The sequence below is a fragment of the Leuciscus leuciscus genome (assembly GCF_965113295.1).
Source record: "Leuciscus leuciscus genome assembly, chromosome: 1".
NCBI classification, from domain to species: Eukaryota; Metazoa; Chordata; class Actinopteri; order Cypriniformes; family Leuciscidae; genus Leuciscus; species Leuciscus leuciscus.
The window spans coordinates 28,851,524-28,864,303 of NC_138725.1; the positions used below are offsets into that span (position 1 = coordinate 28,851,524).

The 12,780-nt window shown below is 36.1% G+C and overlaps 1 protein-coding gene and 1 long non-coding RNA gene across 2 annotated transcripts in view; one reads left to right on the forward strand and one right to left on the reverse strand.

Moving 5' to 3' along the window:
* LOC309503446 overlaps positions 1 to 12,780 on the forward strand; it is a 411,057-nt gene that overhangs the window by 193,311 nt on the left and 204,966 nt on the right. The window lies entirely within an intron of this gene.
* Positions 1,578 to 10,478, reverse strand: LOC309499796 (GTPase IMAP family member 8-like). Its single transcript, XM_082171279.1, has 5 exons — positions 10,317 to 10,478; positions 9,903 to 9,938; positions 8,485 to 8,517; positions 3,617 to 4,204; positions 1,578 to 3,314 (listed from the first exon to the last, which is right to left on the reverse strand). Exons 1-5 carry the CDS (start codon positions 10,330 to 10,332, stop codon positions 2,398 to 2,400), a joined length of 1,590 nt encoding a protein of 529 aa, XP_082027405.1. The 5' UTR covers positions 10,333 to 10,478; the 3' UTR covers positions 1,578 to 2,397.

Sequence of the window (12,780 nt, forward strand, 5' to 3'; positions counted from 1 at the left end):
CTGATGTGTTTTTGTCTTTAGTATGCGTTCAGTGGGAGTGAATATGATAAAAACAGCAGCTCTTTGGAGAGCTTTTGGAGGCCAAAACACATATATGAATAAATAATAAAAATATACCACAGTTTACTGAAAACAAGTGCATAATCTAATAAAAATTCTAACTAAGAACTAATAACACCATACAAATGTCTTTACACACCTGTGTTTAATCTCTGTCTGATCTTGATAAGCCTGTTTTTCAGAGGACTGATGACAAATGAAGAAGGAATGTGTGAAATCTGGGGCATGAAAAGATCATCCGGAATATGAGAACATATAGAAAACAAAGGCCCTGTTCACTCTGTTTCAGGGACATTGTACATGTTTAATATGAAAAATGCTTAATGTTTCTTAACTTTACCTTCTGACCACATTGATCAAAAAGTGAGTATTTCTCAGGTTTTTTTTTTTTTTTTTACCAGCACAAATGTTAAAAGGTCCTTAAATCAAGATACATTTACTTGAGAAGTAAAATTACTCAAGATCAGAAGTGCTATTTTCTGAGAAATTGATAATTGAGCTTATGATTAAAACAAGAACAATATCTGCCATTGGGCTCAGAAAAATCTGCTTAATTCAAGGGGAAAAGGAAATGTTTAGATATTTGTATTGGAAAACAAAAGAAAAGTACTTATATTTATATATTTTTTGCATTGCAAACCATGACTATGAATTTAAGACTTTTTTTGCTTCGATTGAACACCTTTTAAGGCCTTAATTTGTGAAACCATGTCTTGCTCTGGCAGATTAAAAGGTCGACTTAAAATTGCTGTTTAGTAAAATAAAGAAGAACAGGTTATGGCAATGGTTTCATAATGTGTCTGAAACTGAAATACAAACAGAGATCATCATCCCCTGGATCATATCATGTATATAAACACAGTTTATCCGTCAGAGTCTCTGAAGTGACTTTGAAAAATTTATCATGTGACACAGATTCTGAATTCGCTTCAGACTTTGATTTCATTTAGCCACTAGAAATGAAATATGTTTGATATTTTGAGCTGATTTTAAAGTTGTTGTGCATGCAGAGATGGAGAAGGAAAAACTGAAGCCACAGAAACATGTGAACGCAGATGTGTATGATATGAAGTGGACAGATGTGGAGAGTCTGAGAGTGTGACATATGTATTGACAAAAAGCTTGGCTTGATGTTATTCTTAATTTACAGGTTTTATAACTTACTATTAGATTTTACAATGAAAAAAAAAAAACATTTGTGAATGATTTAAATGAGTATATGTTTAAATTAAATAATTGAATAATAAATCATTATTAATGAATGAATGAATTAAGAAAGAATATAAATCACAACACAAATGTTTGGTTGGTCTCTTGAAGCAACACATGCATGCACATGCACACACACACACACACATTGCTACAAATAATCCTTAGATCAACACAGGACACAACAACATTGAATTAATTTAACATTGACGGAAAACATTCAGAAACATGTATTGATAATAATAAAAGATAAAATAAAATAATAAAAGTCATAGAGAAAATATGCAAGTTTGATTTATTTTTAATTCAATAAAGCAATCAGTACAAAGTCAGTACAATAGATTTCTTTCCCCCCTGCAATTTCTGATATTCATGTCAGTTGTACTAGTTGTGCAATGTTAACTCTGAAAGCTATAGCGTTTATGCAGGAGGACACATGATGACTAGAAAGGAACTTAAAGGTGGTATCAGTGATTTCAGGCCCCCCCAGAAATGATCACATTCTTCTAATCTTGTTTTGGTTTTGAGTGGTTGGTGAAATCAACTGTTTTTGTGTGCAGATCTCAGAGCCTAGGCTGCCTACAGAGACGTGTTTTTTTGACGGCATGCTTATGGGGCGGGCATCTAGCGGATCGTTAGGAAAGATTAGATGAATGTGATAATTTTTTGGGGGCCTGAAATCACTGATACCACCTTTAAGAAATGAGTGACTTCATCTGAACTGAAAATAAAAGATATCTCGTGACCTTAAAGACAGAAAACCCCTAGCATGACTCAATCCTCTAACTTGTTTAAACAAATTACCCAAAAATACTAAAGTGAATTAGAGGGAAATGCCAAGAAAAAAATATTATATTTAATGAAACTAACCAATTAGTAAACATCACAAAAGAACAACACATTTACTGTCTAAAGTGCAGGCTGGATGAGAAACACAGTAGAAATATAGAAACAGACCCTCATTAACTCAGATTAAACACACAGGAGGATTTTCACAGACTCTCAACAATCAACAATGTTTCATGAATTAATGTCTATGTTTTCCTAGCAGAAAATAATCATCTTACATTTTGTGCTGAATATTGTATTATTATTTGTATATAGACATACACCACTACAACAGCTGGACTAATTACAAAACCTGCTGCAATAGCCATCATATAAAGTGATTCTGATGCTTGGACAAAAGTGGATGAAATTCACCATTGCTCCTTCTTCTTCACTGTGTATCTTTGCTTTAGGTCTTTCTATTTCTGACCTCATTTGAGCCTCTAACTCTGCTCCAATTTTCCATATCATTCTCACAATCTTCGCATGTGTTTGTTTTTCTTGTAGTTTTCTCTCCTCTTCATCTCTCTGTCTCCTCTCTTCTTCCTTTTGTCTGAGTCTCTGAGCTTCTTCAAGCATCTGATTACTGTAGTGTCCTCCTCCATTCTGCTCTACCATTGTGTCAATCTTCTTCAGTAGATCATTCACCTGATCTCTGTTATTCACATCTCTATTGTTGAAGACGTGAAATCTGCCTCCACACTGATCAACTAGATCTCTAAATCTACAGTTCTCCTGAATGAGTTTCTCTACAGACACTCCATCTAGCTGATCTCCATGAGTGAAGAGCATGATGGAGTATTTTAACACTTCTTCACCAAACAATGTTTTAATCTGCTCAGTAATCTGCATCTCCTGCTCAGTGAACCACATATTCACATTAAACACAATGAGAAAAGCGTGCGGTCCAGGACTGGATATATAAACACTTCTGGCTATCTCTGTCATTAACTGTGCTGGGTTTATCTGTGTGTGAATGAATCCAGGAGTATCAACTACAGACACAGATCTGCCTGATACAGTGGTGTGTTTCTCTGAGGATTCATGGGTTACTGTAAACACACTCATCACAGAGTTAAACTCTCTCTGTCCCAGTATTGTGTTTCCAGCTGCACTCTTCCCAACTCCACTTTTACCCAGAAGAACAATCCGTCTGGATGAGAGACTGGAGACAGGAGTGTCCTGGATGCTGATGGGAATACTTTGTCTCTTTGACACTGTATAAAATAAAATAAAAATCCATTCATTCCATTGTCTTTATATCTATACTCATATTGTACCTACTGTACAATATGAAAAATAACTCTGTTAAAATGCCTCAGTGAACATACAGTGAACACTATCTCTGTATCCAGATAAAGGAGACAATATCACTGCTGCTTAAAAAATTTAAATTTTACAAATTTACAAAATCACCTTATTGCTACTGTAAACTACTTCCTAGCAAATGTTGTGACAAAAGAATGTATGACTGTGCAAGGAAGCTAAATGATGGCTAAAATATTTACTTAAAACTTACCGTTTCCTTTTTTCTTCTGGAAAACTTTAGCTATCAGAGATTTGACTTGGACACTCTCTCCTTTTGTCTTGTTGTTGAACACGTGGAATCTGCCCTCGTATTTCTGAGTAAGTTTCTTCAAGAATTCAGTCTCACTAATGAATTGATTTATGCTCTTATTTTCTTCTTTCAGTTCGTCTCCTCTGGTGAAGAGAATCCAAGTTTTGTCAATGTGTTTTTCTCCCAGCAGCTCCTCAATCTTCTCCACAGGTTCTTGATCTTCTTCAGTGAATCCATCTGACCGGAGAATGATGAGAAACGCACAGAGACCTGATTCACATTTCTGCAGAACATCTTCATATTTCCTCAGCTCTTCCTCACTCTCTGTATCAAATAATCCTGGTGTGTCATAAACAGTGACTGGAAACCCATCAACAGCTCCAGATTTCACAGCAACATCTCGAGTGACAGATCTGTAGCTTCTCTTTGATATGAAAGCTTCTCGTCCCAGTATTGTGTTTCCTGATGAACTTTTTCCAGTTCCTGTTTTTCCCAGGAGGACTATATTAAGATGTGTCATGTTTCTTTCCTCTATTTTTGTCCCACAACCTAGAAATAAACAACATTAACATTATGTAAGAGGGAAAAAATTATTTATGATTATTTATACTAAACATATTCCTAAACATTAATGTCAAAGACCAGTACAGTGTGTAATGTGGAAGCAAATGTGTTGTTTAAACTTCATGTTGTGATTTAAGTGTCAATTTTTTTTAATTTAAAGTTATTTTTGTAACTTCAGTTTCATGTCCAGATTTTAAGTCTGTTCTGTACAGTATAAAGCTAAACAAATTTCTCAATATTTTTTTGTCATAAACAAATGATGTCCTTAATTACCAAGTACCAAGCACATCGTCAACCTTCTTCTTCAAAGAGACCATTGTCAAAGCAAAATCACAGAAATAAACAATTTAATCTATTTCCAAAGAAATAGAAATTGATTATAGACTGTATCCATATGTGACATTAATGATCATTAAGGTCCCCTATTATGCAAAATTCACTTTTGCATGCTGTTTGGACATAAATGTGTGTTAGCAGTGTGTGTACACAACCACCCAATAGTGATAAAAATCCACTCACTCCTTTTTTATTAATCCCCATAAATCATCAACAGTGTCTCCCAACGACCTGTTTTCAGAATGCTGTTTTAGTGACGTCACTAAGCACAGGCCCCGCCCACGAGTGTTGACAGACACTGCCGTTCTAACATAGACCCGCCCTGATCGAGTTCACAGCTGCTGCACTGACGAGAATGTCTCCCAAGCGTTGTAGGTGTTGTGTGGCTGGATGTATTAATCCACAGCTCTCTCATTTACTCCTGAAATCTGAGGCAGCCGCTGAAGACGAGGTGGAATTATTTTGTTTTTAAAGAAAATGCTCCCTCAACTCTACCGAAATTTGTTTATGTACTTGCGCACTTCTTATAACTTACTGTGTTTACTCAGTTCTTACAGTGATTTTCTGGAGTAAAACTGACGCTTCATCTTTTGTGTTATGTACAATAAACTTTATTAAACTCATCAGTATATGTTTGATCATCATTCGGACCTGGTCCGAAACAGCAGACTTGTAGGCTATTAATAGTGGATACATAAGCAGATGACAAATACGTTATAACCGTAATTAAACTACTAAACTATACCTGTTTCATCTCTACAGCACTCTGACTCTGTAGGCATTATTGTCTGACTCAAAATGAACACCGTAATGGCGCTTTTCCACTGCATGGTACGGCACGGTTCGGCTCGGTACGGTTCGACTCGGCGCGGAACGGTTCGGCTCGCTTCGCTTTTCCACTGCGTGGTACGACTCGACTCGGTACGGCACGGTTCGGTTCGCTTTAGCTCGGTTGCTTTTCCATTGCAGTTAGTACCGCTTCAAACTGGGTGGGACTGATCGTTATAGTTGCCGCCTCTACTGCCATGACATCATCGTAAACGCGCCACATTTCAAACGCACAACACAGGGGATGGTGCTCTTGATTCTCGGCATGTGGATGTTTTTAAATTAAATTAAACGTTCTTATAATGGTTTATATGGAAGGAAAATTCTTAACGTGTAATTAAACGTTGCGTTCATATTCTGGGCTCATCTGATTTTTTGTACATAGCATAGCCTACTTTGTTATGATTTTAGTATCATAATGATTAATAAATGCACGCACAATTATCCGTGAACTTGATTTGAACAAATGCCTTTCAACTTGTGTGTGCAAAATTCAGAATTAAATGAATGGGCAGCAATCTTTACAAATAGAGAGTCTAGGCCTAATGTAGCCTACTGTTTTAAACTATAGCCTACTGCCATTAAAAAAGCGCATTTAGTTAATGTTATGTTATTTTTTTCCATCTGCCTATGTTGATTATGAAAAGTGAACAGCACGAGTAGAGAGACATGGAGCGAGTCAGACATAATTTTGACCACTTCATTAAGTTTTGTTTTGTAGAAAGCATTTCTTTAAAGTGAATTTCGTTTTGTATAAATTGTATCTTAATTTTAATATTTTTTTCATCAGACAATTGCCTGGATTGAATAAGATGCAAAATAGACAATTTAATCATTGAGGCGCCCGAGCGGTCACTTGCATTGTACGTTAACTGGAGCGCATCTCATCCTCAAATACACAAAGCTTGAAATGTCTTTAAACGAAATAATTCAAAACAAAAAGAAATAGGCTACTCTCTTATGTAATCCATTATGTGCATTTCTCTCTATAGGCGCGTTTACTACGAATATGGCGATCGTCAACTTCATCTTTGCCATGCACAGACACTGACAGAAAACACTATTTTATAAATAAAAATCAGTGCACGCGTTTTAATAAAATTAAAACTTTAATTGTGATCATTAAAATAGCCTAATTGAATATTAAATATTTTGTGGCCAAGTTTTGCTCATTTATTAATAGTATAGCCTATATATAGGCTAGGCCTAATTTTATTAAATTGAACAAGCCAAAATTCAGCATTCAATCAAATATTCAAAAAGACTTAATAATAATGTTATTTCAACATAATATCTCGTTATTTCGACATAATGTGTGTGCAACAAGCAAGATGTGCATTTGTAAATCCGGGGACGCGTGCACTGATTTTTATTTATAAAATAGTGTTTTCTGTCAGTGTCTGTGCATGGCAAAGATGAAGTTGACGATCGCCATATTCGTAGTAAACGCGCCTATAGAGAGAAATAACATTATTATTAAGTCTTTTTGAATATTTGATTGAATGCTGAATTTTGCGCTGTTCAATTTAATAAAATTAAAACTTTAATTGTGATCATTAAAATAATTGAATATTAAATATTTTGTGGCCAAGTTTTGCTCATTTATTAATAATAATATATATATATATATATATATACACACATGTGTGTGTGTGCCCTCAGAAACTACAGCGTTGGCTGTTGTCTACTGGCTATTTAAATCTAGCGGGTTTGTCTCGTGCATGGTCTCGTGTCGCAAATACAATGACACTGGTAGTGACGATTCTGTCTGACCAATCAGTGATCTTCAGTGTTTTCACGTCACATTTTAGTATCGGTACGGTACGCTTGGAACCTCAACAGAGGTGGTACCATTTAAAGCGAGCCGAAGCGAGCCGTACCGTACCGTATACCATGCAGTGGAAATGCGCCATAAGTGAGCCGTACCGAACCGAGCCGTACCGTACCATGCAGTGGAAAAGCGCCATAACTGAGAGTTTCTGATATTATCATCATTCCGTGAGGTGAAATTGTCCTGACAGACTGAGCGTCATGAAGCTCCGCCCCCTGTGTCGTCCAGCAGCAGCTTATTTGCATTTAAAGGGCACACACTAAAACAGCGCGTTTTTCTGAGCCCCAAAAAATGACAATTTAAACTTGCTGTAAAAAATTATCTGTTGGGTATTTTGAGCTAAAACTTCACATACACTCTCTGGGGACATCAGAGACTTATTTTACATCTTGTGAAAAGGGGCATAATAGGTCCCCTTTAAAGATTTCTATCAGAATTCCAGCTAACAGATTTTTGTTATAAGAACATTCTCCAAATATTCAGTGTTGGTTCTGGGAATATAAAAAATGTCCAGTTTTCTTGAGAGGAACGTGTTTTAAAAGGTATAATGCTCCTCAAACGTTCTTTCAACTTAATTTCGATTTAAAATTCAACATTATAGGAACGTTGATTAGTAACATTCCAAGAACATAAATATGTCCATTTTTCTTAATGTTAATAGATTGTTATTTAAAGGTTATGGTTATGGTTTCAAGCTGGTAATGCTGTTTGTGGAGTTGTTTGATCAGATCTTGAGAGAGTTAATGTCTTTTATCTTCAGTTCATCTAAGGCTGTGTCTGAATAAAGTTGTAGTTTGAGTTCTTATTTCTCTTTCTTTCAGTGCTTGCTCACAACAGGAGTTTGAATGATTGAGAGAATGTTGCAGGAACATCACACTAACCTTTCAATCACATTCTAGTAACATTCAGGAAACTGGACATTTTTATGTTCGTGGAATGTTAGAAATCAACGTTCCTAGAATGTTTAATTTTAAATCAAAATTAAGTTGAAAGAACGCTTGAGGAACATTATACCTTTTAAAACACGTTTCTCTAAAATCAAGAAAACTGGAAATTTTTTACGTTCCCAGAACCAACACTGAATATTTGGGGAGAAATCTGTTAGCTGGGATGGGATCATGGCTTCCAACTGCCACTGAAATTATTTGAGTTGCTATTCATTTTAGTGACAGTATGTGTGTATATGTGGTCTCATCTCAGTTTCATGAATCACGGCTGAATGATGAACAGTCATTTATCAAATCTATAAAGTTCTTTCAAACTGACTTACTGTGGGTGCGATCATCATCTGAACTTATGCCCACTGCAACAGAAAAGAAAACTGTTAGTGAATGGGTAGCATTAATATGTGCACTAACATACAATAAAGGGATTTAATTGGTGTGTACTATGGTCCTAAACCTAACTATCTGGGTCTTGTCCACAAATCGACGTCCCCGAACGTCTACTTTCGACGTTTAGTCTATCTGGGTCTCGTCCACAAATCGATGTCCCTATTCAATAATAGCACCTAACTAACTTGTTCCCCTGAACTAGCTTTCTTCCTAAACTACCTTCCTGCGCAGGAATAAAACAACAAACAGACTTAAGCAAATGTCTTTTAAATGCTTTAATCACGGCCAGGAGATCTTCCCGAGCAGTGCTCAGGGAATCTCAGACAAATTCCATTGAGAATCCCACCGTAAAATATGGATACAACAGTTTTTATAGAATCGAGAAAACAAATAAGACTAACATGTCACCTTCAATATGATTGGTTCAATTGGTTCAAAAGCCCCAACTTTTTCCCTCTGTCACTGGCACATGCAAACTCTGATTTTGTGATTACTTATCACAAGGTTTGAGAAGTACTCATTTGTCTATAAAGTTTCACTTCCCCTTATTTTTATTTACACACACACACACACACACACTCAAAGTTTTCCCCAAAGAGTTTGGAAACATTTAAAAGCATATTGTTCCTGCAAGAAAAACAAATGTTAGTTGATTAATTAAACTTGATTAAGTAAAATCCATCACAGTTCACACACATGCACGTGTGTGTGTGCGTGTGTGAGTGTGTGTCCAATTAATTCCCTTTATGCAAATATACAGTAAATAACTTTCAGGAAAGCACCACTTCCATGTGCATTTCATTACTTTGTCACAGAAACATCCTTTGTCACCGTCATTATAACAAAATACATTTTCTGCACATCACTTCTGCTCTAGTTTGTGTACACTGTTAACCCTTGCTGTAAAAAACTGGCAGAATTATGAGAGTAACATACCATTTATAATTAAAACCGTAACATACCATAGAAAACAATGTGTCATTTTCGATGAAAGTAGCCTACAGGAATATCCTATATTTTCTTGAAAATGACAAATACTCAGAATGCATTATTTTTTACAGTAAATTACTGTTTTAATGGAAATAGTATATGAATAGTATGATACTGTCAGAGTTTGGCTGTTTTTTTTACAGCAATGTTTAACAGGGACCTACAAATTTTTTTTTTATTCCCAAGCCTCATTTCAAATACATCATACAAAAAACACAAAAACACAACAAATCAAACAATAAAATCCTCATCTCATGTTGTAAATAATATAAAATACCAGTAAAAATGACACTGATAAATCAATCCATTAAATCAAAACTGTTAAGCTCTCACACTTTTCTGTTGTCAATCATGTACTACTTACTGTTTGGGCGAACCATATCTGGACTACGTCTTTCTGCTGGAAAACACAAATAAATTGGATCTGATCAAAATTAATGCGAGACATCATACAATTCTTGTAAAACAATCTTGCTCCGTCGGCAGTTCTTCATCCGTCATTGAACTACAGTACGAGAACGAAGCGGTGGATATTAATGTTTATAAACAAATTACTCGTAAATGTATGTGCTACTTTTAAAGGAATTAAATCTGCATTGTACAGCGATTATTGCTTCCTCGTTCGAAATGCCAAACAGTAACACGTAGGCTATTTCAGCTCCACTGATTGTGCTACATTAATCGCCGAATAGACTTTATTCTGAATCTGATATAGTCATTGAAAAAACGTTTGACATTCTAATATAGCCTACATATTTTATGGTTGATCAAACCTTACCTGCACCGTGAGCCATATTATGATCAAAACCCGACAAAAAAGAAAGTAAACTGGTGACTGGCGACGTGTAGCCTAAATGAAAGTGAAACGAATTTACTTAGTAATGTAGTGAGACGTATAGCCTATAGCCCACTGTAATTAAATTAATGTGCGTGGGGTAGTGCAGTCCAATCACAAACTTGGTGGCACCGTATAAAAGAGAGAACCTGTAGTCCAGAGCCATAGAGAGAAAGAGTTGCGACACTCCCATTAGAGTTGACGTTCGCGAACGAACCGATTCTTTTGAACGGCTCATAAACATGAACGATGGGAGCCGAGTCGCGGCTGGAGGGGAGCCGTTCTTTCTGTCGTTCTTTTTTTCCTATGCGTGTTTCACACAGATGCACACAAATTAGCTCCTCCGCGAGACAGAACAGTTATAGGGGGAGGGGCGCACCCAGCGTGTTCATTTAAAACTTGAAGGGGCTGATCTCTTATTTGCTAAATTTACTGTAGTTATAGTAGTAATAGTGGACTCACTGTACGTAGACATTTCCAATTTATTTATTCTAATTTTATCTACAGTATATGTCTAATACTTTAAATATTTTTTGTTATCTATCAAAATGTTCTTTTGTGATACTGTTCTTGTAGAAATTTTTCACTAAAAGCTGTTTTTTCACAGACATTCATTGCAGCCCACTTTGTTATTGTTCATTTAAGACTTGAAGGGGCTGATGTCCTATTTGCAAAGTTTACAGTAGTAATAATAGTGGACTGTATGTAGACATTTCCATTTTATTTATTCTAATGTTATCTACAGTATATATTTAAAACTTTAAATATGATAAAATACTTTAAATATTTTTTTTGTTTTCTATCAAAATGTTCTTGTGTGATAACAATGTTCTTGTGTGGAAGTGTTTGTAGTAAGCTGTTTTGCACAGAAATTCATTGCAGCCGGCTTTGTTTTTGATGTTTATTTGTGAGTAGGTATTGTATGAATAACATAAGTCAACGTAGCTTTACACATACACACACTTTGTACTAAAGGTAAATCCAAAATAGTGATGTCACTGTCTAAGCAGAGGGATGTTGTGCAACCCTATGGAATATAGTCCACACATGACAAATGAGGTAATAATCAATATTTCAGAATAATTCAAACTCAGATATTGGTGTGTGATATCTGAGTTTTAATTATTTGACTACAAATCTCACCTCATCATTCCTCCCTGTGATTATTTCCAGGATAAACTGAGATGCCCCCAAGCTGGCTTCTTAAAACTGACTAAATATTTAAAAAGAGCCAAAAGAGCCGTTCTTTTGAACAGCTCTTTGAAAGGAACGGATCGCCAAGATCCGGATCCCCTCAAAGAGCCATAAATCCCATCACTAACTCCCATAGACCTCCGTTGTAAATAATGGCGGCGCTTTTAACCGCCTACTTCCGGGATTTGAAGAGCGGAATAGTTCTAAACACCGTCATTTTGGCGTTGGACACCATTCACTTACATTGCTGCGCGTCGAGTTGTTCTAGAGTTAAGTTGCTGAAATATCGACCTCTTTTGAATTGTCAACTGTCTATGTTGTATCAGAGGCCCTTTGCGATGCTTATACTGGTCTTCATTTGTACATGCACAGCGTAATTATTTATATTTTATGTTGGTTGTTTCAACCAATTTTCAAGCACTGCCTGCTAGCTAGTGCGACTTCGTCAGCTGTGACAGTAAGAGTTCGGTAATGAATCACTACCACCTTTATAGCAACTTTTATTTAATTAAATTTTTTGGGATATACTAACTTTTCATTATGTTTTATTGTCTTGAGTGAAGCGGCTTGTGAGAACAATGCTGGACCTCTAGGATTGTTATGGGATCACCAGTCCTGTCTGTTTCATGGATCACCTGCCCCTGGTTTTTGTCTTTCTTGTTCACACACACCCACACAAGCACACATTTTTGTTGTCTGTCATTGTTTAATAAAAAATATTTAAGCGAACTCTGAACGGACCGCCACGGCAGACCTCTTTGCGTGATCACGAAGGTAGGCTAATGGCTGAATCAAAATTTATAAGCAAAATCACGGGAATCAATAGCCTAATACAGCCCAGTTGTGCTAAAATAAATATCATGAGACGTCCATCATCAGATGAATGATATGGAAAAGTTAAGTTAGAGCCGCTAAAGCCAGTGCTACTACCCATGCGAACATGAACACTAGCTTTTCCCTCCAAAAATATAGCCTAAAACTTATCTCCAAATGCAAAACTGACATTAACAAAATGCAATAATGCAATAACAGCTGAAAAAGTACTTGGGTGTGTGTTTTATTTTATATTTACCGTTCAATAATGCAATCGCTGCTGTCTGTCCCATAGAAGAGCATGACAGCCAGCGTATGTTTTAGAACTATTGGGGCTTACATGAACCACGTGACAGCCATAGCGGCGACATCAAAGAGTGTCGCAACTCTTTCTCTCTAT

What these genes read in the sequence shown, in the direction of transcription:
- LOC309499796 (XM_082171279.1), bottom strand. An exon ending in AGATATGGTTCGCCCAAACA is followed by an intron (nt 8,518 to 9,902) that starts GTAAGTAGTACA and finishes TTTCTGTTGCAG; the next exon opens with TGGGCATAAGTTCAGATGAT. An exon ending in AGATGATGATCGCACCCACA is followed by an intron (nt 4,205 to 8,484) that starts GTAAGTCAGTTT and finishes GTTTATTTCTAG; the next exon opens with GTTGTGGGACAAAAATAGAG.